Here is a 27,619-nt window from a genome sequence, read left to right on the forward strand (position 1 = left end):
TATTGCTGACTAGTTACTGTTTGATGTACATGCATGTTATGTTTTAAGCTCTTTCCACAGTCAATCTGCATGTCAAAAATCTTTGTAATTGCATAAATGTCAACAAGCTGCAAAATTTGTTGTATGTACTGTTAATTCCATATTACATGGTTCTCAACACGTTGTATTATGTTTTGTAGATGCTTGAAAATCGCACAAATGCCAAAACTTCAATAGTAAAATAAAAACAGTAACCATGAAATGCAACATTAGATTATTTTTAAAAAATTATATAAGATCTGGACCAATATTGCAAGGAAGTAATGCATTTTGTTCTTCCTAAGTGATGGTTATATGCCCATACACACATCAGACGCTGCAAACACAAGGCAGCAGAATCGTGACAGGATACTTGAGAGAGAGAGAGAGAGAGAGAGAGAGAGAGAGAGAGAGACTGTATGTCTAGTGGTTACAACTAGATATTATATGAGCTGGGCAATTCCTGCTGCCACTCGCTGATGTTGTAATCATAGGATGCTACGTTTATTCGTTTTGAGAAGTGCACAACCTTACATTTAATGGAAGCGGCCTATCACTGCACCACTTAGAAATCTTATCTAGATCTGACTCAGTATATGTGCAGCTTTTTTTTATACAGTTGCATCATCTGCAGAAAGTCTGAGGTTGTTACAATGGTGTGCAAAACATAAGGACGAAAGTAACTTTCTCATGACGTTCCCCTGGACACTATGGCAGGTAGTCCTACAAAGTGAAAGAAAACCAATTATTTGTCATATACACAAACTTAAAGAGTATCCACTGTAGCTACTCTTGCACATTATGGATTCTACTGCAACTTAACTGACTCACAGTTTACTGTCCAGCCAGAAACAGAGAAAAAGCTCTTACATGAAACGACTGGGACTTTGTCAGTTATGTCCTTCCCCAAAGAGGAAAACCATAATTATGAGTGACTGTATGCAAATTTCAACCTCATCCTCATGATTGCGAGTCCAGCACCTTAACTGTTACATCACTTCAATCACGTACTCTATCCAAAAATATTTTCAATACAGAATGCTTGGTTGGCTGCCTGACCTCGGAACACTTGATGCCCGAAAGGCCCATGACACTGGTTGCTGACTGCTTGCTCTTTTTGCATCACAACTCCACTTGGCCCCAATATTCTCTACTACCATTGATTTCTGTGAGTATGAAGTGTTTATGCAATTTTCCAGGGAAAATGTATATGAGCCACTTAGAGCCCAAGTGTTTTTAATTCACTTTATTCTTGGAAACTCCTGGTTGGAATACCAACAATATAAGGAAAAGATAGGTTGCTACTTACAGTAACGATGACACATTAAGCTGGAGACTGCTGCAACAAAAAGACACTTACACAATAGTGCTTTTGGCCAAAGGCTCTGTCAGCAAAGAAAGCGCACGCAACCCCCCCCCCCAAACACACACACACACACACACACACACACACACACACACACACACACACATTCATTCACAAGCAAGTACTCAGACCACCAACTACAGCAGCTCGGACCAGAAAGCAACTGTCATGTAGAAGAGAAGAAGTAATCTAGAAGGGATGTGGAAGGGGAAGGATGTGTGGTTGCATTGGCAAAGGTTGCACGCAAAGAGGGTGGGAGATGAGAGTAGAGAGGAGGTGATAGGACAGAGTGGGTGAAAACTGTTGTGTGAAGGATGTGGTGACAGTAGGTTATCATAAGGATAACTCCCATCTGTGCAGTTCGGAAAAGCTGGTGGCTGAAGTTCGGAAAAGCTGGTGGCATAAAGGAGGACCCAGATGGCTTGGATAGTGAAGGAACCATTGAAATCAAGCATATTCGTTCAGCTGCATTTTGTGCCACAGTGTGGTCCACTTCATTCTTGGCCACAGTATGGTTTGCAGTCGTACCAATATAAAAAGCTGTGCAACGTTTGCAGCAGAGGTGCTATAATAAATGCCTGCCTTCAGAGGTCACCCTTCCTCTGATGAGGTAGGATAAGTGTGTGACAGGATTGGGATAAGAAGTAGTAGGTGGATGGATTGGGTAGGTCCTACGCCTAGGTCTTCCACAGGATATGATCCCTTGGGAAGAGGTTGGGACTGGGAATGGCTTAGGGATGGACTGGGACATTGTGGAGGTTGATTAAGTGATAGAACATCACTTTAGGAGGGATAGGAAGCATCTTGGGTAGGATGTACTCATTTCAGGCTTGGTCATAGGTAATCAAAGCCCTGGCGGAGGATGTGGTTCAGTTGTTCCAATCTGGGCTGGTACTCTGTGATGAAGGGAGCACTCCTTTGTAGCTGGTTCTTGGGGCTGGTGGGAGGACTGGGGATGTGATAGGAAATGGCACTGGAGATGTTGTTTGAGGACTTGGTCTGGGGCATAGCACCTGTCTGTGAAGGTCTTGGGGAGACCTTCAGCATACTGGGGAAGAGAGTTCTTGGGTTGGTTGGTTGGTTGGTTGGTTGTTTTGGGGAAGGAGACCAGACAGCGCGGTCATCGGTCTCATCGGATTAGGGAAGGACGGGGAAGGAAGTTGGCCGTACCCTTTTGAAAGGAACCACCCCGGCATTTACCTGGAGCGATTTAGGGTAATCATGGGAATCCTAAATCAGGATGGCCGGATGCGGGATTGAACCGTCGTCCTCCCGAATGCGAGTCCAGTGTCTAACCACTGCGCCACCTCGCTCGGTTAGAGTTCTTGGGTAGCCAGGCTCTATGGGAGGGACTATTTGGTGTGGAAAGGATGATAGCTGTTGAAATGCAGGTAATGTCTGTAGTTGTTGGGTTTAACGTGGATGGAGCCACCAGACAGGAGGAGGTCAATGTCTAGGCACATGACACACTGGGTTGAGGAGGACCAGGTGAAGCAGATGGGATAGAAAGTACTGAGGATGCGAAGGGACAAGGATCAGGTGTCTTGGCCCTGATTCCAGATCATGAAGATATCATCACTGAACCTGAACCAGACTATGGTTTTGTTGTTTTGGGAGGCTAGGAAAGTCTCTTCTAGATAGCCCAAAAACAGGTTGGCATAGGAGGGTGCCATGCAGGTGCCCATGGCTGTCACCGATTAGTTTGTAAACCTTCCCTTCAAAGTAGAAGTGACTGTGTGTTAGGATAAAGTTCGTAAGATGTGTTAGGAATGAAGTACTGAGTTTGGAGCCATAAGGATGTTGGGGTACGTAGTGTTTAATAGCAGCAAGGCCATGAGCATAAGGGATGTTGGTGTATAGGGAGATGGTGTAAACAGTAACAAGTAAGGATCCAGGTGGTAAAGGGAGGGGGGGGGGGGATGGTGGCAAGTCAGTGAAGGAACTGGTTGGTATCTTTGATGTGGGAGGCCATATTATGGGCAATTAGCTGAAGGTGTTGGTCAAACCAACTACAATAGGATATCCAGGATTGCTGGGTTTGTGGATTTTAGGGGGCATGTAGAAGATGGATGTGTGGGATGTCATACAGGTGAGGCGGAAAATGGATTCAGGGGAGAGGTTCTTGGAAGCACCTAAAGCTATATGAGGGATTAGAGGTTACGTTGGACTTCTGGGATGCGATTACTCTGACACAGTTTAGAGGTGGATGAGTCAGGTAATTGGCAGAGGCCTTCTGTCAGGTGATTGCTGTGATTTACGACATCTGTGATGGAACTTTGTCTGCAGGTAGGATAAGTAGGTCAGGATTTGTTTTAAGGTTGTGTATGACTGTCCTTTCTTCTACTGAAAGGTTGGTGTTCTGAGGAAGGGACCTGACGAAGATTGGTGAGGACACGTTGGAGGTAAGGAATTCCTGGAAGTTGCCGGGGGGGTGGTTGGATCAAATGGGGTGCGAGGATTATGCTTGATGGTGGTATGAACTGGGAGAGGCACGCTTCAGAGTTGGAATTATGTTGGCTTTTGTTGGAGGGGTCAGTGGCAAAGATGTGTTTCCACTGCACGATGCTAACTTTATCCTAACTCACAACTACTAATTATTTGAAGGGAAGGTATATAAACAAATCCGCAGCACTGCCATTGGCACCCACATGATACCCTCCTATGCCAAACTGTTTATGGACCAACTAGAGGAGACCTTCCTAGCTTTCTAAAACACCAAATCCACAGTCTAGTTCAGGACCATTGGTTATACCTTCATGATCTGGAATCATGGCAAAAATATCCTACCTTATTCGTTCATAACCTCGATATTCTCTCTTCCATCCACTTCACCTGGTCCTCCTCAATCCAATGTGCCACCAACTTGGATGTTGTCCTCCTCCTATCTGATGGCTACAGCCACACTGCTGTCCATATTAAAACCACCAACCACCCAAAGAACATGCATTTCGACAATTGTCATCCTCTCTGCACCATAAAAACCCTCCCACACAGCCTGGCCACCTGAGGACGCCGTACCTGCAGTGACAAGAAATCCCTTCCCCAGTACACTGAAGATCTCACCAAGGCCTTCACAGACAGGCGCTATCCCCCAGACCTAGTCTGCAAACAGCATCTCCATTACCATTTCCTCTCACATCCCCAATCCTCCCACCAGTCCCAAGAACCAGCTACAAAGGTGTGCTCTCTTCATCACCCAATACCATCTCACACTGGGACTGAACCACATCATTCACCAGGGTTTTGATTACCTATCATCATGAGCTGAAATGAGGGACATCCTACCCAACGTCCACCCCATTCCTCCAAAAGTAGTGTTCTGTCACCCACACAACCTCCACAATATCCTACTCAGTCCCTATGCAACTCCCAAGCCTAATCCCTTTCCACAGACCACATCCCTAAGGAAAACATAGGTGTAAGACCTGCCCAATCCAATAGCCCAATACTTCTTATTCCAGTCCTGTAACAGGCTTATGCTACTCTATCAGAGGCCAGCCTACTTGTGACATCAGCCATGTCATATACCAGCTCTGATGTAATCACTGCCCAGCTTTCTATATTAGCATGACTACCAACTGGCTGCTTCACTACCCAAGCCATCTGGAATCTCCCCTCAACCACCACCTTTTCTGAACTGCACAAATTGGATTTGCCCCACATCCTTCACCCAACTTCGTTGTATCAACTGCTCCCTACTCTTATCTTCCACCCTCTGTGGGCTGCCCTCTGTCAATGCACCCACCCATCTTTCTTCTTCCCTGCTGCTCCCCTTTCCCCTTCCTGCTACCCCTCCCCCTTCTCCAATTCCCTGCCCCACAGCCTCCCATCGCTGATCCTGCTGGCAGTCTAGTCCCTGCACACTCCACCAGACAGCACTCTTCTCCCACCCGTACCATGCTATTGCTTTCCCTTCCCTGCAGCCCCACCCCCCCCAAATTGCTGCTTCTATGTGACAGTTGCATTCCAGTCTGACTTGCTGGAGAATGTAGTCATGTTTGAATGACTGTGTGCATATTTATGTCTCCTTTTCTGATGAAGGCTTATCCAAAAGCTGATGTGTAAATTTCTTTCGTTTTCCCTGTCTGCAACTTAACGTGTCATCTTTGTGGCAAGTAGCAATCTATCTTTTGCTTATTTGTTCACATTATTCTTGTTCCGATAGGTTTGATGATTTACTATGACTGTTACATGAAATTCAACAGTACTTTTTGTATTTATCTTTTATCATATACATTATTACAATAGAATTAAATGGATAGATAAAAAAAATCTACTCACCAAGCAGCGGCAGGAGAGAACACACACACACACACACACACACACACACACACACACACACACACACACACAAAGGTTTAACTTTTAGAAGCTCTCCATCTTCGTCTTCTGATGGAAGAGTTGAAGGGGCAGGAAGAGGGGTGAAAGAAAAGGACTCTAGAGATTTAGGGAAAGGGGTACAGTTCAGAAAAGTCATCCAGAACCCCGGGTCTGGGGAGACTTACAGTAAGGGATCAGAAGGAAAGACTGATTGTTGGGGACTACAGAGGACGAGATTTGAAACCTTACGGCTTAAAGGTGGAAGATAGGGCAATACGCAATACAGAGATTACTACTAAAACGTTGTGCACGAGTTAATAAGAGTGAAAAGCTAAGTGCATTGTATGTAACAGAGGTGGGAGGCGGGTGGCAAAAAATAGACAGGTAAGAAAATGAAAGATGTTTAACTACAATGGAGTGAATGAAGGAGTAATTAATGTGAAGAAATGCTGAGGCAGAAGAAATTAACGTAGATTAAGGCCAGGCGGGTGGTGAGAACCAAGGACATGTCGTCACGATAGCTCCCACTGGGGAGTTATGAGAAACTGGTGTCTGGGGGAAGAATATTTCGGATGGCATGTGTGGTGAAACAGGCACTGAAGTCACAATTGTCTTGCTGTAGGACATGCTATGCAACAGAATATTGTGTGTTGCCAGTGTACATCCTCTGCCTATGCCCGTTCATCGTTACTGATAATTTGGTGATAGTCGTGGCAATGTAAAAGGCCAAACAATGTTTACGTAACAGCTGGTAAATGACGTGTTGTTTCACAGGTGGCTGTCCGTTTGATAGCATATGTTTTGCCAGTTACAGGGCTGGAATAAGTGGTGGTAGGAGGGTTCATAGGGCAAGTCTTGCAGCAGGGACGGTCACAGGGATAAGAGGAATAGGGTAGGGAGATAGGTCTCGCAAAACTATTACAGAGATTGGGAGGGCTCACTTCAGCGCATAGTTTTAGGAAGAAATGGCCCTCATTAATACACTCAAGACCAGGCTATTACTGGGTGACAAGAAGTGGTGTGCTCCGAAGTTGTTTTTTGGAGCAATCAGCAGTACCAACATTGGATGTGATGGCCCGGGAAATCTGCTTGTGAAAAGGGTGTGGGGATAATTACATCCAGTGAAGGCTGAGGTGAGAGTGGTGGTGTATTGCTTTAAAGAGTCTGCATCCAAACAAATATGTTTGCCTCGAATGCCAGGGCAGTATGGGTATAGGTGTGTGTGGGGGGGGGGGGGGGGGGGGGACGACATTAGACATGGAAAGGATGGCAACTGTCAGAATGTTCGTACGGTTGTTTGTTAGTAGATTTAATGTGGACAGAAGTGTATAGCTGGCCTTCGGTGAGGATGAGATCAACATCACGGAAAGTCGCATGGGATTTGGAATAGGACCAAGTGAAATTTAATTGGGAGAAGGTATTCCAGAAATTTGAACAAGTTTGCCTCACCAGAAGTCCATACAGCAAAGATGTCACCAATGTATATAAAGTAAACTAAGGGCTGAAGGCTTATGGGTTCCAGGAAAGCCACCCAATTATCAGTCAGGATGAATGGGCATAGACAGAGGGTGTATACCAGCAACACAGAGTATCCTGATGCAGAGCATGCTCTACAACATGAAAGGCAAGATTCTTCCAGACACCAGTTTCTCAGAACTCCCCAGTGGGAACTATCGCTACGACATGTCCTTGGTTCTCGCCACCCACCTGGCCTTAATCTACGTTAATTTCTTCTACCTCGGCATTTCTTCACACTAACTATTCCTTTCTTCACTCCATTTTAGTTTCCTACATCTTTCATCATCCCCCCTCCCACCTCTGTTACATACAATGCACTTAGCTTTTCATTCTTATTCACTCTTGCACAAGTTTTAGTAGTAATCTCTGTCTTGCATGTTACCCTGTCTTCCACCTTTAAGCTCTCAGGTTTTCAAATCTCGTCTGGAGCAGTCCTCCAACAATCAGTCTTTCCTTCTCATCCTGTCCAATAAGTCTCCTCTGACCCAGGGTTCTGGGTGACTTTTCTGAACTGTACCCCTTTCCCTTAACCTCTCCAGTCCTTTAACTTCAGTCCTCTTCCTTTCCCTTCAACTCTTCTGCCAGAAGAAGGAGCCACTGGCTCCAAAAGCTTGTAGAAGTTAAACCTTTTTGTACGCGTGTTCTCCTGCTGCCACTTGGTGAGCAGATTTTTTATCTATCCCTTTACAATACATTGTCAATACTTGATTACTTTCATTGTTACATTACTAGGATAGTTTTTCCTAACTCAAATTAACAATTTCAATAAATTTTATCCAGTATAAACATAATACAAGGACCCAACTGAAGTTATACCACTTGAACTATAACTAGTACATGACTTTATTTACTATGAAAATAAACATAACAATCAACAACATTGTATTTACCTAATTTTCATTGCAAATACTCATTACAAATGCTATCATTTCCATTTAGTGGCCCAGTATCTTCAGCACTGTCAGTAGGAGGAAGATTCTGAAAATAGTGCTGATGAACAGGAGGATTGAAGGGCAAAAGTTCTTCCAAGCTCTCCTTGTGAACAGCTTTTTCTAAACTATGTTATCTAGAGAAACTGTGCATCCTCCTTAAGATCCCAGCTTGAAGTCCAACTTGTAAAATCCACATCCATTGATTGAAAGAGTTTTCTTGAAAAACAATGTCATTGGATCACTTTTTGGCACTGAATCCACTGCATCCATAGGCATGACAATGTTTTTCAATCTTAAGTATTCCTGCTGGTGACTGACTTCAACAAATTTGCCAAGAACAAGAAGTCGTCATTTCTCATTACAGTAACATAGAAAGGGATTTTTTTTTTTCCCTTTAACTTGGCAATAATATTGCACCAATCATTGGGATAAAATATCTGTTATGTCTTGCTATAGTTTTCTGTTGCAGCAATATCACCATCATTGGTGACACAGGAGTAGCCACTTCTCAATAACTTTTGGGCTACGAATTCAATATGTTCCTTTTCAGCTAAATACTTCAGACGTAACGGAGACCACTCACTGAAAAGCAGAAGCATTGAGTTATCGACAGGCACACACAAAACAGAAAGAAAGCTTGCTAGTTTTGGCGAGCATGCACACGCACACACAAATGTGCTCGCCTATGCCCCTACATAGTGCTAGCTGAATGCACAATGTCAGGATTGCAGTTCGGCAGGTGGACTAGGGAAGGAAGAGGGTTGTATGGGGTAGGGTGGGTACAGGGAGAGAGGGACAGGAGGCAGAAGAGATGTTGGGGGTGGATGGCTAGTGGCTTAAGAGGGAGGTTGCCAGTTTGCTGGCTAGGAATGTGGGAGGGAGAGGTGGCATGTGCAAAGGCTAGGAATGTGATGCTCAGGTGTCTAAGAGATGGTAGGGAGCAACGCATGATAAAGGTGACATGGAGCCGTGAATTAGGAGGGAGTTATAGGACAAAGGAATGGGAAAGTGTGGGCGTAAAGCGTGAGGACAGTGGGTTAACAGAGAATGAGGCATGAGGGTTATGGTATCAATGGATGTGTTACAAGGGAAACTGCCAACTGCTTAGTTCGGAAAATATGGTGGCAGACACAGGGTTCCGGATGACCAGGTTTGTGAGGCACCTCTTGAAATCAAGCATATTGTGCTCAGCTGCATGTCGTACCACCAGATGCTCAACTTTGCTCTTAGAAACAATTTGGCAGTAGCCATTCATTCTGGTGGACAGCTGGTTGGTTGTCATACTGGCATAAAAAGCTGTGCAGTGATTGCAGCCAAGTTGGTATATGACAACTTTCACACATGCCCTGCCTGTGATGGGGTAGGATAAGCCTGCGACAGGAAAGTAGTAGAAAGTGCTGGGTGGGTGGATCGGTAGGTATTGCATTTGGTGCTTGGACTAGGATATGATTCCAGTAGCAAGAGGTTGGGAGTGGGAGTGGCACAGAGATGGACTAGGATGTTGTGTAGGCTGGTTGCACAATGGAACACCACTTTTCATGTGTGTGTGCGCATGGGGGGAGGGGGGGAAGGACCTTGGGTAGAATGTCCATCATTACAGGGCATGATGATAGATAATCATAGCCCTGAAAAGGATGTGGGTCAGTCATTCCAGTTCAGGATGATACAGGGTGAGGAAGGGGAGTGCACCTTTGTGGCTGGTCCTTGGAGGCAGCTGGAGCATTAGGGGTGTGTGAGGCTATGGCAAGGGAAATCTGTCTTCAGACCACTTTTTTTTTTTTTTTTGAGGGGGGGGGGGGGCAGCAGTGTTGTGTGTGTCTCTGAAGGTTCTCAGGAGCCCTTCCACGTACAGTACAGAGCAAGGATGGTCAGGATTGCCTGGATGTACGAGAGGGATTTTTTGATGTGGAAGGGATGACAGCTGTCTAAATTCAAGTACTGTTGGTGGTTACTGAGCTTAATATGGACAGACGTTTGGATGGAGCCATCAGAGAAGTAGAAGTCAACATCCAGGATGGTGACATTTTTGGATGAGAATGACCAAGTGCAGTGCATGGGAGAGAAGGTTTTGAGGTTTTGAAGGACTGAGATTAGGATGTCTCGACCCTGGTCCAGATCATTAAGATACCATCAATGAACCTGAAACTGACTAGGGGTTAGGAGGTTTGGCAGGCTAGGAAGGTTTCCCTAGCTGGCCCATGAATGGGATGCATAGGAGAGTGCTGTGTGAGTGTACAACTGTGCTGCAGTTTTTTTTATACCTTCCCCTCATAGAGAAGTATCTGGGTGTCAGGATATGGCTGATAAGGTGTAAGAGGAGTGATGTAGTGGGTTTGGAGTCTGAAGGACACTGGGAGATGTAGTATTTGATAGCAAGGCTATGGGCATGAGAGATGTTGGTGTTTAGAATGGAAGTATCAACAGTAATGATTAGGGATTGTGGAGAGCCAGTGAAGGGAGTGTGTTTCATGTGAGAGATTAGGTTTCGGGCAATTAGTTGGCGGTGTCGGTGAAGAAGAGCTGAAATTCTTTCAGTAGGAGCACAATAACCAGCGACAACTGGTTACTAATGATGTTTGGGTTTTTGTATTTCGAGAAGCATGTAGAAGATGGGTGTGCGGGCTGTTGCTGTGGTGAGAAGGGAGAGGGACCCGGGAGAGAGGTTGTGGGATAACCCTGAGGATTTCAGTAGGAACAGGAGGTTATTTTGGATTTCTGAGATGGGATCATTACGGCAAAGGTTGTAGGTACAAGAGACAGACAGCTGGCAGACACCTTCTATCAGGTAGTCACTGTGATTCAAGACAGTAGTGGAGCCTTTGTCTGCAGGGAAGATGATTACATTACGATGTGTTACGAGGTAGTATATAGGTGTCCTTTCTTTTGCTAAAATGTTAGCATTTTTAGGAGGGGACATGGGGAAGGATGATGTCTCCAAGATGGAGGCAAGAAACTGCTGGAAGGTGAGCAACTGGTGGTTAGATGGATGGGGGCCGGGCCGGGTGGGGCACAGTTGGATGGTGGTATGAACTGCAAGAGGTAAAGTTCAGTGTTGGGACCAGGTTATCTTCTGTTTGAGGGGATAGGCTGGCTTTTGTTTGAGAGATTGGTAGCATGGAAATGTTCCCACTATAACAATCAAGAGAAGTAGCATAGGTCTTTGACAAGTCTGTCATGATTAAGCTTGGGTGTAGGGCTGTAGGGGAGGCCTTTGGATGGCACTGAAACTTCTGTGGGATTGAGTTTGTTGGTGGAAAAGTTAAGAAACAATATTTTGGGTTTGTTTGGGTACCATATTTTGTGAAACGCTGGAAGAGACTTTTGGGGGATTTGGCAGATTGAAAAGGTCAGCTAGGCAGGTTCTGGGGATTGTCAAGGGGCTTCACTCTGGTTAGGATAGGTGTTGATGAGTAGTGGTGCTCCAAGATGGGAGCATGATGCCAACAGGTTGGACAATTTATGGAGGTGATGTCTGGAATGCTCTTCCTGGTGACAGAGAACCATTTTACGCAAAAGTTAGTTTTTCACATGTCTAAACATTTATGCTGCCATATCTCCTGAACAATGTGTCATAACAATGATATAATTTTGCAGGCACATTCAGTGGCATTGTGGGTACTGTCTCCAAACTGTTGCTGTGATTAATTAGCAGTACAGAAGTAATCAATTAAAATGTCATGCCTGATGCTGAAGTTTGACTGCATGAACAGTGAAAATTCAGTAAGCAATAAACTTGTTTGACATTATGTATAAGTTCACTGGAAGTCACTAAGTGAGCTCATTCTGTAATGGATGAATACAGGGTGATTCAATGATGATGTTTTCAGGGATGATGGAGAAGGGTAAATTCATCAATTTGAGGTACCTAGGGACACTCATCCAGAAACGACCGAGTCAAAAATTGTAAGTGAAAATCGTTCTGATACCTCTGATGATGGACCTGTTCTACTGCAAGCTCTTTGCTTTACATATTTTGGGGAGAGGTAGTATGGACCAAAATACAAAAACATTGTCCAGTAAACATGGGCTCTAAAATGAATACTGTAAGATTTATGTGCACTTGTCCAGTACAAGACATGTTTCACAGCATCAGATGAACAAAGAAAGAGCACGCAGTAGAACAGGTCCACTGTCAGAGGTATCTGAACAACTTTCACTTGTAACCACTGACTTGGTCATTTCTGGATCATGTCCATTGCCAGAAATTGATACACTTACCCTTCTCCATCATCCCTGAAAGTCTGTAACTCCATCACGGAATCACCCTGTATAATCCAGGTATTTGCACACGACCAGTTAAGCTGCCTCAAGATATACACACACTTTGTAACTATTATTTGATGAGTAATCAAGACAGCATTTTAAATTTGTAAGTTAGGTCAATAATTATATGAAATACTGAAAACTAAATTTTTGTTGACCCTGGAAGCCATCAGATAGACAACCTGCAAATGGTAACCTATTCCGTGTTAAGTCACTTTAATAATACTGACCACTGGACATTGTATGTGCTGAATGGATTAACAACAGCCAATGCCATGTTGTGAAAAGTTTGGATGGAACTGCTGCTCGGGCTTGAGCGATCCATTACACGTACTTTCACCATACATATGACATTGAATGGAAAAAGAAACACACCATGAATAGCATGAAAGTGATTACAACACATACCATTTGCAATTAGAGCAAGTTCCTGGAGCCTACTGTTTCCAACCTATGAAATTGCTGTGTTCCAGATAACTGAGAGTGGTTGCGTTTTCTATTATATTAATGACTGACTTGGATTTAATCACAGTGGTGGCACAATGGATCCACTTTTTACCATCAGAAATTGTATCCTTCTTTCATCCTTCTTACACACGTATGAGCAACCTGACCTGTACTATACGCAAAACAACATTAAGACTGCATTTAAAATATTTTCAGTTTTCAAAATGAATGCATATACTCTCAATACTCCACACAGTTAATGATGGTCCTAGAACTCAATGAAGACATCCCTTTAGAACAGGTTTAAGCTGTCGTGACTTCTACAGCTACAACACTAATTTATTTAGGTTGTTCTTGAAAACTTTGGTCCAAAATGTGATGTTATCAGTGTGATGAGAACTGATGTCTAGGACATACAACAAGCAAAGTTGTGGGGAAGGAAGAGCTCAGCAGCGGATAGGCAATTATGATGAGAATATTTATGTATATGGGAAAAGCACAGGTTGTGAAAGACTGTCTGGAGTTAGGACCTCTTATCAAGCAAGCAGAAAGTTAGTATTCCTTCTGTTTTTCCATTTTTTTAAACCACCCACCTACTTTATAATTTTAAATTCTACCTTATTAGGCCTAACTATTATTTTCCTTCAACTCATAATTAGTGCTGTGGTATTTCAATCTTAAATTTATAGCTATTGTGACTGATCTCCTTATTGGGTGGTTTTTCCTTCTTTGCTCCAGAGCTTGGAATGTGTATAAATTACTGTTAGTTCTTGTCTCCATTCATTCCCAGTGAAACAATTATTTTTACCTTGGAAATTGGAATATTTGGTGTTTATTTGCTTTTCCATATGCTTGTTGGATCCAGTTTGGTTTCCCTTCAGCAGTTTTACCTGGTTCAGTGACTGATACGTAGGCCTTTCTGTTCAATGAAGCATCATCCTGCATATCTGACTCCTAAGTTTCATAGTAATGCATGTTTCTCTAAACACATTTTAGACACTAATAGAAATCTAATCTTCCAATGGCAGAAGAGTAGGCATGCTTTCAATCTAATGACTGCAGCGGGTATACAAATATGTTAGTAAACATTAAAGGTCATATGTGATTCTTGAGTTTCTCCCGGCGTATTTGATAATCAAAATATCCACGGGTGTGCTGCCGGTCTATAGTGTCCAACGGGCACTTTTTTTTTTAATTTTTTTTTAATATTTCGGCGATCATACATGTCGCCATCATCATGTGAACTGACGGACTGAGCTCCTATGAACGTGCCGGCACGGAGATCCGTACGCTAAGGCTGCTCAGAGGGAACTGGGTTCGGTCGCGGCGGCGGCCGATTTAAATACCCTCCGCCCGCGGCGCGCTCCCTCCGCCGTCCGCGCCCCGCGCCACGGTCGCGCGGTGGAACAGATTGCGACGGCATCTGAGATGACGTCGGTGTGATGGCTCTGTCCGCCGTGGTCGTCACAACTATAGACCAGCAGCACACCCGTGGATATTTTGATTATTAAAGGTCATATGTTTTTAGATGCACCAGTGGCAGATGTTTCCCTTAGTCCATTTTGTGTGCGTTCTTTTTACATGAGTGAGGGACATGTGCTACAACTTGCAATTGCACATTATGGTCACCCACACCAATTCTCCCGAGTCCTGGCCCACATCATCATCATCATCTGTGGACAAGTCCTACTAAAAGACACCGTAGAGAGGACCATCACATAACTGCTTGAAACACAAGGGATAGTATTCTCACTTTCATACATTTTTAACTCCCTTCGTGGATGAAAGGCTGCAACAATCAAATTCTTGAAGATGGTGGAACATATTTGTTTTTTAACAGCAAAGCTTTTGTGTTTAGTTAATGATCTATGTTGTTGTGCTCTTCAGTACAAAGACTGGTTTGATGTGGCTTTCCATGCTGCCTTATCCTTCTGAATCTGTTTACTGTATTAATCTCTTTGTCTCCCTCTAAGTTTTTAACTTCCCACATTTCCCAACAATACTAAATTGGTGATCCCTTAACATCTCAAAATGTGTCCTATCAACCTATCTCTACTTTTAATCAAGTTGTACTTCAAATTTCTTGTCTTCCCTATACTATTCAGCACCTCATATAACTGTTTAGGATCTACCCATCTAATCTTCAGTATTCTTCTGTAGCACCACATTTCAGAAGCTTCTATTCTCTCTCATCTAAACTGTTTATCGTCCATGTTTCACTTCCTTACATGGCTTTACTCCAGACAAATACCTTCAGAAAAGATATACAAAATATTCTAAAATAAACAGTGCATACCTTCAAAATCACTGATGCTCCTTTCACCTCAATTATTTTTGAGAAATTCACTGGAGGGAGGACATTCTCAGACTTCTCATAATACTGGCTAAAATGTTCTGACAGCAACTCAAGAGCATGTGGAAACAGAACTGGATTCTTGCAGACAGCGTCATGAAGACCTAAAAGAAAAATTAATAACAATATCTTATCAAATTAAAACATGAATTGCAGCACAGTCAAAACCTCACCAAACTGCTGTGAACTTTCACAGTATAAGTATGGAAAACTAACAGTTACATAACGTCACATGTATGTACACCAGGGTGACAAAAGTCATGGTATACTGTCTAACATTGTGTCGGACCTCCTTTTGCCTGGCATATTGCAGCAACTCCTCGTCAGTCCCTCACATAAATACTGAGCCATACTGCCTCTATAGCCACCCATAATTGCGAAAGTGCTGCTGGTGCAGGATTTTGTGCTCAAACTGACCTCCTTATTATAGGGTGGCCGACTCATTCGTTTGAATTATCGAGAATGTTCTTCAAACCAATCAGAACTGTGGCCTGGTGACATGTTGCATTGTCATCTATGAAAATTCCATCACTGTTTGAGAATACGAAGCCCATGAACGGCTACCAATGGTCTCCAAGCAGCCGAACATAACCATTTCCAGTCAATGATTGGTTCAGTTGAACAAGAGGACTCAGTCCATTCCATGAACACACAGAACCCATCACTATGGAGCAACCACCAGCTTCCACAATGTCTTGTTGACAACTTTGGTCCATGGCCTTGTAGGGCCTGTGGAACACTCAAACACAGCATCAGCTCTTACCAACTGAAGTCAGAACTCATCTGACAGGCCATGGTTTCCAGTCATCTAGGGTCTAACCAAAATGGTCACAAGCCAAGTAGAGGCGCTGCAAGTGATTATATGTACTTTTAGTAAAGGCACTCTTCTGTTGCCATAGCCCATTAATGTGAAATTTTGCTGCACTGTTATAACACGTATGTTCATCATATGCCCCATATCAATTTTTGCAGTTACTTCACACAGTGTTGTTTGTCTGTTAGCACTGACAATTCTACATATACACCACTGCTCTTGGTTGTCAAATTAATGCCGTCGGCCACTGCAGAGTCTGTGGTAAGAGGTAATGCATGAATTTCGGTATTCTCAGCACACTCTTGACACTGTGTATCTCAGAATATTGAATTCCCTAACAATTTCCAAAACAGAATGTCCCAAGCATCTAGCTTCAACTACCATTATGCATTCAAATCTTAATTCCTGTCATGTGGACATTATCACATCAGAAACCTTTCCACATGATTACCTGAGTACAAGTGACAGCTTCACCAATGCACTGTCTTTTATACCTTGTGTACATGATATTACCACCATCTGTATATGTACATATCCCAATCCCATGAAAGGAGGAGAGTAGTGTTTCATGTCTCGCCGACAATGAGATCATTAGAGATGGAGCACAGGCTCGGAATAGGGAATGACGGAGAAGGAGAATGGCCATAGCCATTTCAAAGAAACCATCCCGGCATTTGCCTTAAGCAGTTTAGGAAATCACGAAAAACCTAAATCAGGATGGCTGGATGTGGGTTTGAACCGTCATCCTCCCAAATGCACTATCCCATGACTTTTGTCACCTCACTATATAATGCAGCAGACAAGACAAACACTAGACCACAGAGAGTCATAGTCAGATGCAGAATGTGGGAGAGAAGATCGTAACAACATGGTCTATTTGGGCACTAAATAAATACAGATAAGCTATGTGCTGTTGCTGGTTGGTAGTAACCTGTGGACACAGATAGATAGCAACAATCTGAAACCGTTACACTCGATTGAAGACTAATAGTGAAACAAGAACAGTCAGTTTGTTCTAACGGAATGAAAAGCATTATAGTTCCACAGAACCATAACTTCCTAGCTCAGTGACAGATATGGCAGCTAGCATATTGGGAAATTCTGCACCAAGCAGGTCAGTATCACAAGTGACATGTTAGGCATATTAGACAATATTTAAGCCACATGCACTACACTCAAGTAGAAAAGTCCGTCTTTGACCTCCACAAGATCAGAAGGAGGTACCCTAATAGGTACAAACTGTGCTTAGTTATGTGTCACAGGCAAAGAGCAAACTGACATAATTCATAAATAAATTATGATGAATCTGGAGAAGCTCCACATCATAGTTCTCTTTCATGTGGGTCACACACATAGGTGGCACCAGACTTTTGCTCAATTCTCCACATTTGATGTAATGCACATTGGTTTAGCTGAACATTTTAGATGCTGCTACTTTCTTATTACTCAACAGATTCCATCTATCATATTCTTTTGAGCAGAAAACCAATTTTCTGGTACTTCTATTATTTCTATCTGATGTTGAACTAGTCATACACTCTGCAACTATCACTTCTATTACAAATTTTACTTTCAATTGGCTCCTTTTTTTTTTTAAAAAAAAAAAGAAAAGACTTTCTTGTTAAAAAACACGGTTTATTAAAAATAACATTATAATACTTTGAAACAAGTTTGAAAAATAAATACATATAACAGTTGCACAATGAAATAATTTTTCCTCATGTCTACATCCACATCCACATTCCGCAAATCACCAAGAAATGCATAGTTAGGGACACATCCAGTAAAAGTCACATGTCATACATTGGAAGAGAAACTGCTTCAGTGCATCAAGTAACTTCTTTAATTATGGCCTTGGCTGTAGTATATTGTTAAATTCCTTATATATATCATTGATCACTGAACCTCCATAAGTTGGCTTTTGCAGAATAGCTGACATCTATCTTCAAGCAACCATTAGTTCAGGTTCTTCAATATTTCTGTAATTCTCTTCTGGGAGGAATACAAACTTGTAACCACTTACACTGCACTTCTTTGTATACATTCCTTAGTCCTATTTGGTATGACTCCCACACACTCATGCAATATTAAAAAAATTAAATGCTGAAGTGTTTTGAAAGTAATCTTCTTTGTAGACTCTCTACGTTTTCCCAGTATCCTCCCAATGAATCATAATTTGCTACCTGCATTGCCTATGACCACCCCGTCTAATCATTCCATTTCATGTTGCCATATGTTGTTACAACCAACTACTTGTATGGGTTGCCCGACTCAAACTATAAGTCTCTGAGTTAGTTAGCTATTTCAGTGTTCTGTGAATTCTAGATTGTTGTCTATTGCTATGATATGCAATGAGTCAGTTTTACAATTATAATGCATCATCTTACCAGAAAATATGGACATACTGACCATTTACGTGTTATTGTTTACTTTTAGATCAAGTGAGTGGCTCAGTGGTTAAATGTCAGACTACAGATTGAAAGGTACTGTGTTCGATTTCCAGTCAATCCTAGAATTTTGAACTGTCACCTCTGGTAATGTTTGTTAACATGAAAAAATGCTGAGTTGCAACATAGGTGAGAGCTCGCATTAAACTATAATAACTATAACTGTTTCGATAAGTCAGTTCAATGGTCAGAGGCAGCCAATGGCATAACATTTCTATATGACCATGCCAAATGAAGAGCTGTGGCGTTCAAAATAACATTCAAGCTGATGAGATATTTACCCTTATTTTATCAAATCCACTGACACTTAGCACCTACATTTTTAAACAATTTCTCTAATTCATCAACTCACTGCAGAAAAAACAATTCTGATTTCTTTCTTTTTTCTCTCTTTGACTGATGTTAACTGTATTAATATGTTTTACCAACATACTTTTCCTTAAGGAGCCTTTCACCTCTTAAGTTCATTGGCCTGCTAAAGCACCTGGTTGTAACGTGCTACACAATATACCTTCCAACACACAGAGTTCCAATTGTTCTACTTATCTAATAACTCCATTTTACTAAGAAGAAATGTTAGTTAGCACCTTGAATTGTGAACACCTCACAACTGATGGTTTTTTGTAAAACTTGCAGAACTCTAAAGTACGTAACGTACCCTATATAATACAATTGTAGTTATTTGCAAGACATCATTCTACTACTATTTATGTAACCTTAATACACGTAATCGCATACAGTTCGGCAGACAGAAAGTCAAGGAATCCAAAATGACACACAAAATTGGGATATTTACTTCACTACACACACAGTTATTTCTAGTCCAAAAGAAAGACTTACTTAAGCTCACTCTCAAGCACTCTTTTGACATCTAACATATTTTATATGGGCTTACTCAAATAAGCGATTAAAGGATGTAAATTGAGTAAGCTGTAAACACCTGTGTACCCAAAATATGCGACAATTAACTAGTTATTAATGTACAAACAACGGGTCTCTCATAATACAAATTAATAAAACCTACTTGGGTCTCCAGCCATATCAGTTCTTCCAGAGCACAGTTGTTTGACTTCTTATATGGCACACAATGTTTTGACCACATGAAATGCTTTGCAATGGGAAGCACTTTAACTCTATTCACAGCAATCCTTTCCGCACAAATTTGAGGACACAACATTGGAAGATGGTTGGTTGGTTGGTTGGTTAGTTTCATGTTCCATGGATCATTTCGCACGATATATCGTAATCATGTGGAATGAGTCATATTACATTCACATCGCAAACTATCATTTAAATTGCAAATATGGCTACATGCTGAACTTTATATTTTATGTTTACTTATTTATTTTTAATATACAGATGCGAGTTAGTAATTTCTACCCACCATATTTTGCATATACAATAACAAAAATTCTTCTATGGAATAGAAGGAATTTTCAAGGAGAAACTATTTCAATTTGTTTTCAAATTTTACTTTGCTGTTTATCATGTTTTACAACAATAGGTAAGTGATCAAAAATTTTTGTTGCAGTTCTGTGCATCCCATTCTGTGATTAAGGGAAATCTTAATGTGGAGTAATGAATGCCATTTTTCCTTCTGGTACTGTAATTATGCACATCATTGTTCCTTTTAAACTGTACTGGATTATTTACAACAAACTTCATGAGGGAATAAATACACTGTGAAGCACTAGTAAAAACACTGAACTCATACAAAAGACGTTTACAAAAAGGTCAAGTGTGAGCACCACATGTTATTCTTACAACACGTTGTTGAACAGTGAAAACTTACTTTCTTAAAGATGAGTTACCCAGAACATTATTCTGTATGATATTATTGAATGAAAATGTGTAAAATAAGTCAACTTAATGATTTGTCTGTCCCCAAGATTTGCAATGTTTCTACGGAAAAATGTGGCCGAGCTAAGTCATTTTAGGGAGTTCCAACATATGCTCTTTCCTGTCTAAATTCTCATTGATATGGACAACAAAAAATTTTGAAATTTCCACCCTGTTTATTATTTCCTCACTATGTGTTACACTTATCACTGGTGTAGTGCCCCTAGTTGTGCAGAACTGAATATGTAACCTTTTTTAAATTGAGCGTGAGACCATTCGCTCCAGCAAAGCCACATGAACAGCAGAAGATTTGTCACCTAGCCAAATGTACATGAAACAATGCCAAAAATCTTGAAACATCTGAACAGAATACATGACAACATCAAGTTCATGACTGAAGAAGATATAGAGCGGCCTTGCTGTTTCTTGATGTCCTTGTCCATCCAAAAACAAAATGTCTCAGCCATAAGCACAACTGCCATCATTTGGCACAGAAGCACAATATTCCTAGTGCACTGTGCAAAAGCCATCTCAGATGGTAAGAATTTGCCATGAAACTTGAGCCCGTTTCAGAAAGTCTGTGCGAAAATAGCAACAACTGTTGACAGATTTTGTAGGCAATTTTTGGTAAGATGCAAAAGCAAAACACCCTTAACTAACAGAGCAAGAAACTTGCATTTTTGTAGCTCAGTGACAGGGAGTATTGGGTGGCTCCTAAAGACAACTTGTATTAAAAATCAGCCTTCAGGACATTGGCAATAGGTCAACAGGCCAAAAAGCCTGTGAATGATAATACAGGACTCAGAAAGCCTGGCATATATAAGATACCATGTGGATGTGGCTACTATTACATTGGGAAAAGAAAAGGTTGTGTTGTGAAATATCTCCAGATGTGTTACACCAATGCTACTCTAAAAAAGAAGTCAACAGTACCAAAACATGCTTTACAAAATGGTTATCGAACTGAAATTAATGAGATATTTGTCATTTTGAGGACAAACTGTTTCTGGATAGCATAATAAAAGAAATAACTGAAATTAAAATACTGGAAAATAACCTCAAAAAAAAAAAAACATTGGCATATAATATAGTATTGTATGGGATCTGGCAATCATAAGATTGAAGTTGGTACGGCAGATGTGGGGTGCAAATGCTGCAATGGACTCTTAACACTGACACCACAGAAATAAGTACTATTATACAAATATGAGGCCACAGACAACAGGTCGAGGAGGAAGAAACCAACTGTTCGAAAAGCTAGGATAAGTTTTTTTCCGTTTTTGTGTCTACCAAGAGTACTTATAATTTCACCACCCTGAAAGTAATTACTGGCCATCAAACCTGTCTCCTTGTGATTTTATTAACTGATTATTGTGTTTTTATCATCAATAAAATAAACTAAAATAATAATAAATGTGTGTTCTCATAAAAATAATGGTTAAATTTAGAAAATCCATGTTAACGTGAATTTATAATATGACAATCAGAAGAAACTAAGAGATTAATTTATTTTGTGCATGTAAATATATTTCTGAATGGTACCCAACATATCAAAAACATAAGTGTGCCAAAAAAGATGTCAACATGATACAAAAAGGAGCATGTCTGAATCAAATGGGTATTAATTTATCCCATGTATTCATAAATTAATGCATACTTGTATACTATGTACTATCACAAGAATGATGTTCAACTGAACATACATGTAAAGCTTAGGAAATTAAGTTTTCGGAGCCAGTGTCTTCTTCTTCTTCTTCTCCTTCTCCTTCTCCTTATACTCGCACGAACTTACAGACAACAATTCCATATCACAATTATCCTGTGCAGAAACTAGGCTTCTATTTAGTTATAATACAGTATCATTCTGCGGAATCATTTGATAAAAGCTTGGCTACCTTATTGTAACCACCATTCAACTACTGTATCATTGCACCCTGAATACACTCTGACAACACCAACAGCATGTTCTGCCCATGAGGGAAGTCTACTCTCTGTATGACAGAACTTTTACCCCAGAAAGTACACAATATTCTCTACAGATAATGTCAAATATTTTACCTTGATAGAGACAAAGCCTGACAGAAGATTGTTGCATGAAGCACCTTCTTAAGATATTTAGCAGCTCTATACATGTTGCTTCATTGCCCAAACTGCCTACCTCCTGATGTACATCTACCTGGAAAGAAACATTTTACTTTTCACTGAAAAATGACAGCGAGCAAGACTATTTTTTTTAAAAAAAGAATGAACCCTATCATGAAATTTATTTAATGTCACAGATGAAGACATTCAAAATGTTTGAACATTTCCTCATGATAATGGTTGCCTGTCTTTTCAGAATTTGCTCCAGAAAGAGGAATGAACCATGAGACTACACATGCCATCACTAATGAGGATCATTCTCTAAAGTACTGTCATTCCTTTCAAATACCATGAATAAATTCTGCATATATGTGGCAGAGTGTGCCCTACCTTATCCTTTGCCAATACTTGATCACAAGGACTACTCTTGCAAGCTCCGTTTATTGGTGCTGACCAATAAATGACCCAAAAACTGTGGGGACATGTAATAGGAAACAGAAAAAGCTATAAAAAGTTGTTTTTAAAATTCATAATTATTTAGATCAGATAAGAACCTAGGGAACTTAAGTGTCTCCATACATCTATTAATTTTTCACTTTACCAAGAGTCATAACACAATGGTTAACGGGAGTAGCTACTTCAATGAAGGTAGAAAGCAGTGTGTGGTCTTGGGTCAATATTCACTTGTTTATAATGGCTATGAACCTTAGCTTAGAAGACTGTGTGTTATTAAGCCAAAATTATTGTAGCCATATTGTTTCCGTATTAATTTCTGCTTATGGTTATGATTATATTTGTAACTAACAACATAATTTATCAGTGAAAACAATTTTTGAAAATATAGTGTAACTGGTAGGTACAAAATTTACTCACCAAGAGGCAGCAGGAGAACACATACATGTGAAAGTTATGAAATTAAGTTTCAGAGCCAGTGCTGTCTTCTTCTGGCAGAAGGGCTGAAGGAGAAGGAAGAGGGATCAAGAAAAAAGGCTAGCGAGGCTTAGGAAATGGGAAGAGTTTGGAAAATTTGGCCAGAATGCCAGGTCAGGGGAGACATAGGTATACATTATAATAATATAGTTGCATTTATCAGTATATAGAAGCACTGAACACAGCGACGTCATCTAAGGATGACCAGGTTGGATGCACTGAGAAAGCTATCGGTACCGACTGAGCCATTCGATTTCTCTCAATACACTTACCCCGTTTGTAACATTACGCATATTTAGGCGAGCTAATCGGCTGTCCAGTATTGGTACGACAGACAAGTTGAATAATGGCTAAGTTACAACTCTTTAAGTTTTGAGAATAACTCACAGCACTATTGCAAATCTGCATACACTGCCAACACAATAATATTTCAATATCTTTGAAACTACAAAAGATAATATTTCATAGAGAATAAACATTTACATAATGAACTTCTGAATTAACAAACAATATCTCAGATGATAGCACTGCTTATAGCTATCAGCCATAAAAGCTATTTATCTGTATCTACTTCATTTATTGATTTACAATGTCTTCTATATCTTTTTACTTCCAAATGTCTGTCAGAACATCGTATTCTCCACAAGTACACAGCAAATGAATACTGCATGACTACCTCACATTTTGTCATACTTGTGTAGTTATTTAATGAACAGTCTACTATATTGTCAGGTACTTTAAATGTTGATTGCAGGTGCTATTAAGAACCAATAGAGCTATTAAGAACCAAAAGACAATTCTGTCAAGAAGGCATCAATAATTGTTTAAACAATATATGAGGATAAGCTGTTGTCATTTCTAGTGAGTGCACTTGCACAAATATACTGGCTTATTTATTTATGGACACATCTTTATTTATAATTAGTGTAAATTACCTGAATGTGACAGAATGTTGTCGCATATTAACTTAGTCCAGAAAGTAGTCAATTTGAGTCATATCCGTAGAGCTTAAGGACAATGTAATTTTGGTGGAGATGGCCTTCAGACAATGGAAAAGCAGATAGTAGTGAAACACTTTGGGAGTCAAGTGGAGACTACGACTTTTCTAGTGGCGAGCTCAAGGGAGTGATTCTGTACTCTAAGTTGAGTGCTGCAAGGAGGTAGACCTGCCTGTGGTAATAAGGGATATTAGATCATGAAGGTGTTTGATCCTAGGTAGTGAATAGCCACTACCATGCTTTAACTTCTGAAGTAACTTATATTTTCAGAGATCTGAATGTGCTCCATTGTAGGACTAACTTTTTCAGCTTGTGCTATGAGACTGAGGATAGACAAGAGTATGAATTACTATTCTTTGTATCACATGTGATGATTTGTGAATCATCATGTTGAATTCTGAATTTTTCCGAGCTGGTGAACATTTTGTGGACTTCATTTTCATGCATGTTTGATGATAATTTAGTTTGGGGATTTTGCAACTATTCTCTTAACACGCTCAATGTGACTTTACTGCATTTCATAAGGATATTATCTGTGTGAATTTTCACTGAATATTGTAGGACTTCTTCCCGTTTATTTGAGATGTCTTTTCTTGAATAAACATTATTCAACACATTTCTCCATCATCTACATAAATTACAGATGTCTGAACAGAACACTCGTTATTAAATTAGTCAACTAAATTTTAATTTGTCTTTCTGTATATTTTATTAACTCACAATTCTAGCTATTGCATAGACTATTTGACCGCACAGGATCACATCTATAGATCATTATTTGCATTTAATTAGCTACAAGGCATCAAAGTAGACATGCACAGCTTTACACTACGACTAATCGAGCTATTCCTTTTAAAGAGAGCCATGCATAGCCCAAGTACCTAAGGTACAAATTATCACAGGTAAAGAAGCAACTGGTTTGCTCATGTGGGATGTTGTTTAGAAGAGCAACTACTCAGTAGGAACCATTAGGTACTATTGCATCTTCAGCCAAGTCTTCTTAGAGTAAATAATTAATAGGCCTAATAAAATTGAGTCTGGCAGGTGTCCTAGAGATCACACACTAATGATTATCTCATAGCAATACAGATTCAACTCCTCAGTATGTTTTTCACATTGAGATCAAAGTGCTTTTTATTTAACAGCTTCAACAGTGTCCATGACCAGATGACTGCACTAAGATTCATATTTTGTATAATGTGCTATACTCGCCCACTACATCTACCGGTGACAAAAGGAACTTGTCAGAAAATGAGGCAAGTATTCATCAGGAACCCCAGGTTCGCCATACCCAAACTGAGACATAACTGATCAAGCTCCCTAAGATGCTCACCTGTTACACCACACAATTAACACACAATTTGTGAAAATATTAAATTTTTGTTACAAATTTGCATCTGCAATTAAGCACTTGGTAAAGAAAATCTATAAAAATTTTCCTGTATGACAAAGCACTTTACATGTTTAAAATTAGGAAAAACAATTATTCTTCCTTTGCACCAAGTTATTTTATTTGTGCAGAAACATATTTAAAAGTCACATTAAAACGTAACACTGCTAATTCCGTTTCAATAATTTTAGTATCAAAGTGTACACTAACGTGTTTCATACATCAGAGATTGTAATGGATTATAACAACACTCACTTTACACAGTTACTGAATTATATAATGGGAAATACCTAATGTTTTCAGAGTCAACAACTAGCTGAACCCAAAAGTGATGGAGAGAACAAACCTGTGACAGAGAGCCAAGCCCCATTGAATCAGTATCTCCCTGACTGCAACTCGTTTGGCTCAGGGCGACAAGGCTTTTAACATCCATGTGTTTTAAAAATAGCAGCAATCCAGAGACAGCCATTTTTCTTGTTTCAACATTCCTATACATTATTAAAAAGACACAATGTTAGGTAAATGTTACACACACACACACACACACACACACACACACACACACACACACACACACACAAAGCCAGCTACATTATCAGAGCACTGAAGCTAAATTGGACTGAGTGGGTGTGGTGTTAGCAAGCCTGCCCTTGCACAGGTAGGGGAAATCGAGAAGGAATACAATGAGGTGGAGAGACCCCGCTGTGAAAACCCACAGCTACATTCCTAAAAATCATTAAGAACAATATGAAAGAAGGCACTTTTTATTGTACTGTATATTAAGATATTTTCCTCTTTCAGTCATAGGTGGAAAATTGGAAGAATGGCTGCTTGTGAAACTCTGTGTAATGTGATATTTGCCTATGTTTTCCGTATATTCTCTATAGTACAGATATACAATAGGCTGAAGAATATTCATACTTTCTACCCTGGTAGATGTTTCTTGAAGTCTTCTGGGCAGATTTTCCACAAATTCACAGCATATTTTTTTGAGTGACTACCAATTACACTTTTTCAACCTTTCTGCTACACTACCTCGACAGTCAAAGAACCTGTGACTATTTGCATCAGTCCCTTCTTTGCATAAGCTCAATGTCTTCTGTTTGTCAGATCTGGTTTGGGTCTTTATATACTCCAGCAGTACTGAAGTCAGAACAGCACGTGTAACTTGCACATTTGCATGCAATCACTTTCGTAGACATACTGCAGTTTCTCAATATCCACCAGTGAATGTTAGTGTACTAAGTTCTTTACCTACAACTAAGCCATTGTGGTCACTCCACTCCAAATCTCTGTGATCATTGCTCCCAGACATTTGTAGGCTATGATCAATCATAGGTGTGACTCATTAATTTGGTAGTTGAAGGATATCACACCTTCACATTTCATGAAGTGCACAACTCTGTGCTCCTTACAGTAAGAAATAGCTGCTATCCTTTGCATCAGGCTGATACTTTATTGATATCTAGCTGCATATTACTGCCACCTCCACCTTTTAATAGAATTTCCTCATGAATGACTTAATCATCTGCGAAAGGTTTGGGATGGAACTATCCTCTAATTTGCTATCAGCAATGGTCCTACCACCTCCCTTCTGACATACCAGACATTATTTAATGTCTGAAGAGGACTCTCAATCAAGGATAGCATGCTGCATCCCGTTTGTCAGGAAATTTTTGAACTAGTCACAAATCTGCGTGGATATCTCATAAGAACCTATTTTCCTCAGAATAGGTAAAAATGGTGCTAAATCAATAGTATTCGGAAGTTCACAAACACCGAATCAACCCAGTTGCCTCCATCCATAGCACTGTGGATACTATGAGCGAGGAGACCGAGTAAAGTTTGAAATGTTCTGTGTTTTCGAATTCAATGCTGATCCCATTGAAAGGATTATTTTTT

At 40.5% G+C, this 27,619-nt stretch overlaps 1 protein-coding gene across 1 annotated transcript in view; it reads right to left on the reverse strand.

Moving 5' to 3' along the window:
- Positions 1-27,619, reverse strand: part of LOC126198634 (Fanconi anemia group I protein-like) — a 250,425-nt gene that overhangs the window by 135,545 nt on the left and 87,261 nt on the right. Inside the window, exons 10-12 of the mRNA XM_049935099.1 lie at positions 26,064-26,205; positions 22,376-22,493; positions 15,161-15,321 (exon numbers count right to left, since the gene is read on the reverse strand). Coding sequence (XP_049791056.1) covers positions 15,161-15,321; positions 22,376-22,493; positions 26,064-26,205 — 421 coding nt within the window. The remainder of the gene's footprint in view (positions 1-15,160; positions 15,322-22,375; positions 22,494-26,063; positions 26,206-27,619) is intronic.

The sequence above is a fragment of the Schistocerca nitens genome, chromosome 1 (assembly GCF_023898315.1).
Source record: "Schistocerca nitens isolate TAMUIC-IGC-003100 chromosome 1, iqSchNite1.1, whole genome shotgun sequence".
Classification (NCBI taxonomy): Eukaryota; Metazoa; Arthropoda; class Insecta; order Orthoptera; family Acrididae; genus Schistocerca; species Schistocerca nitens.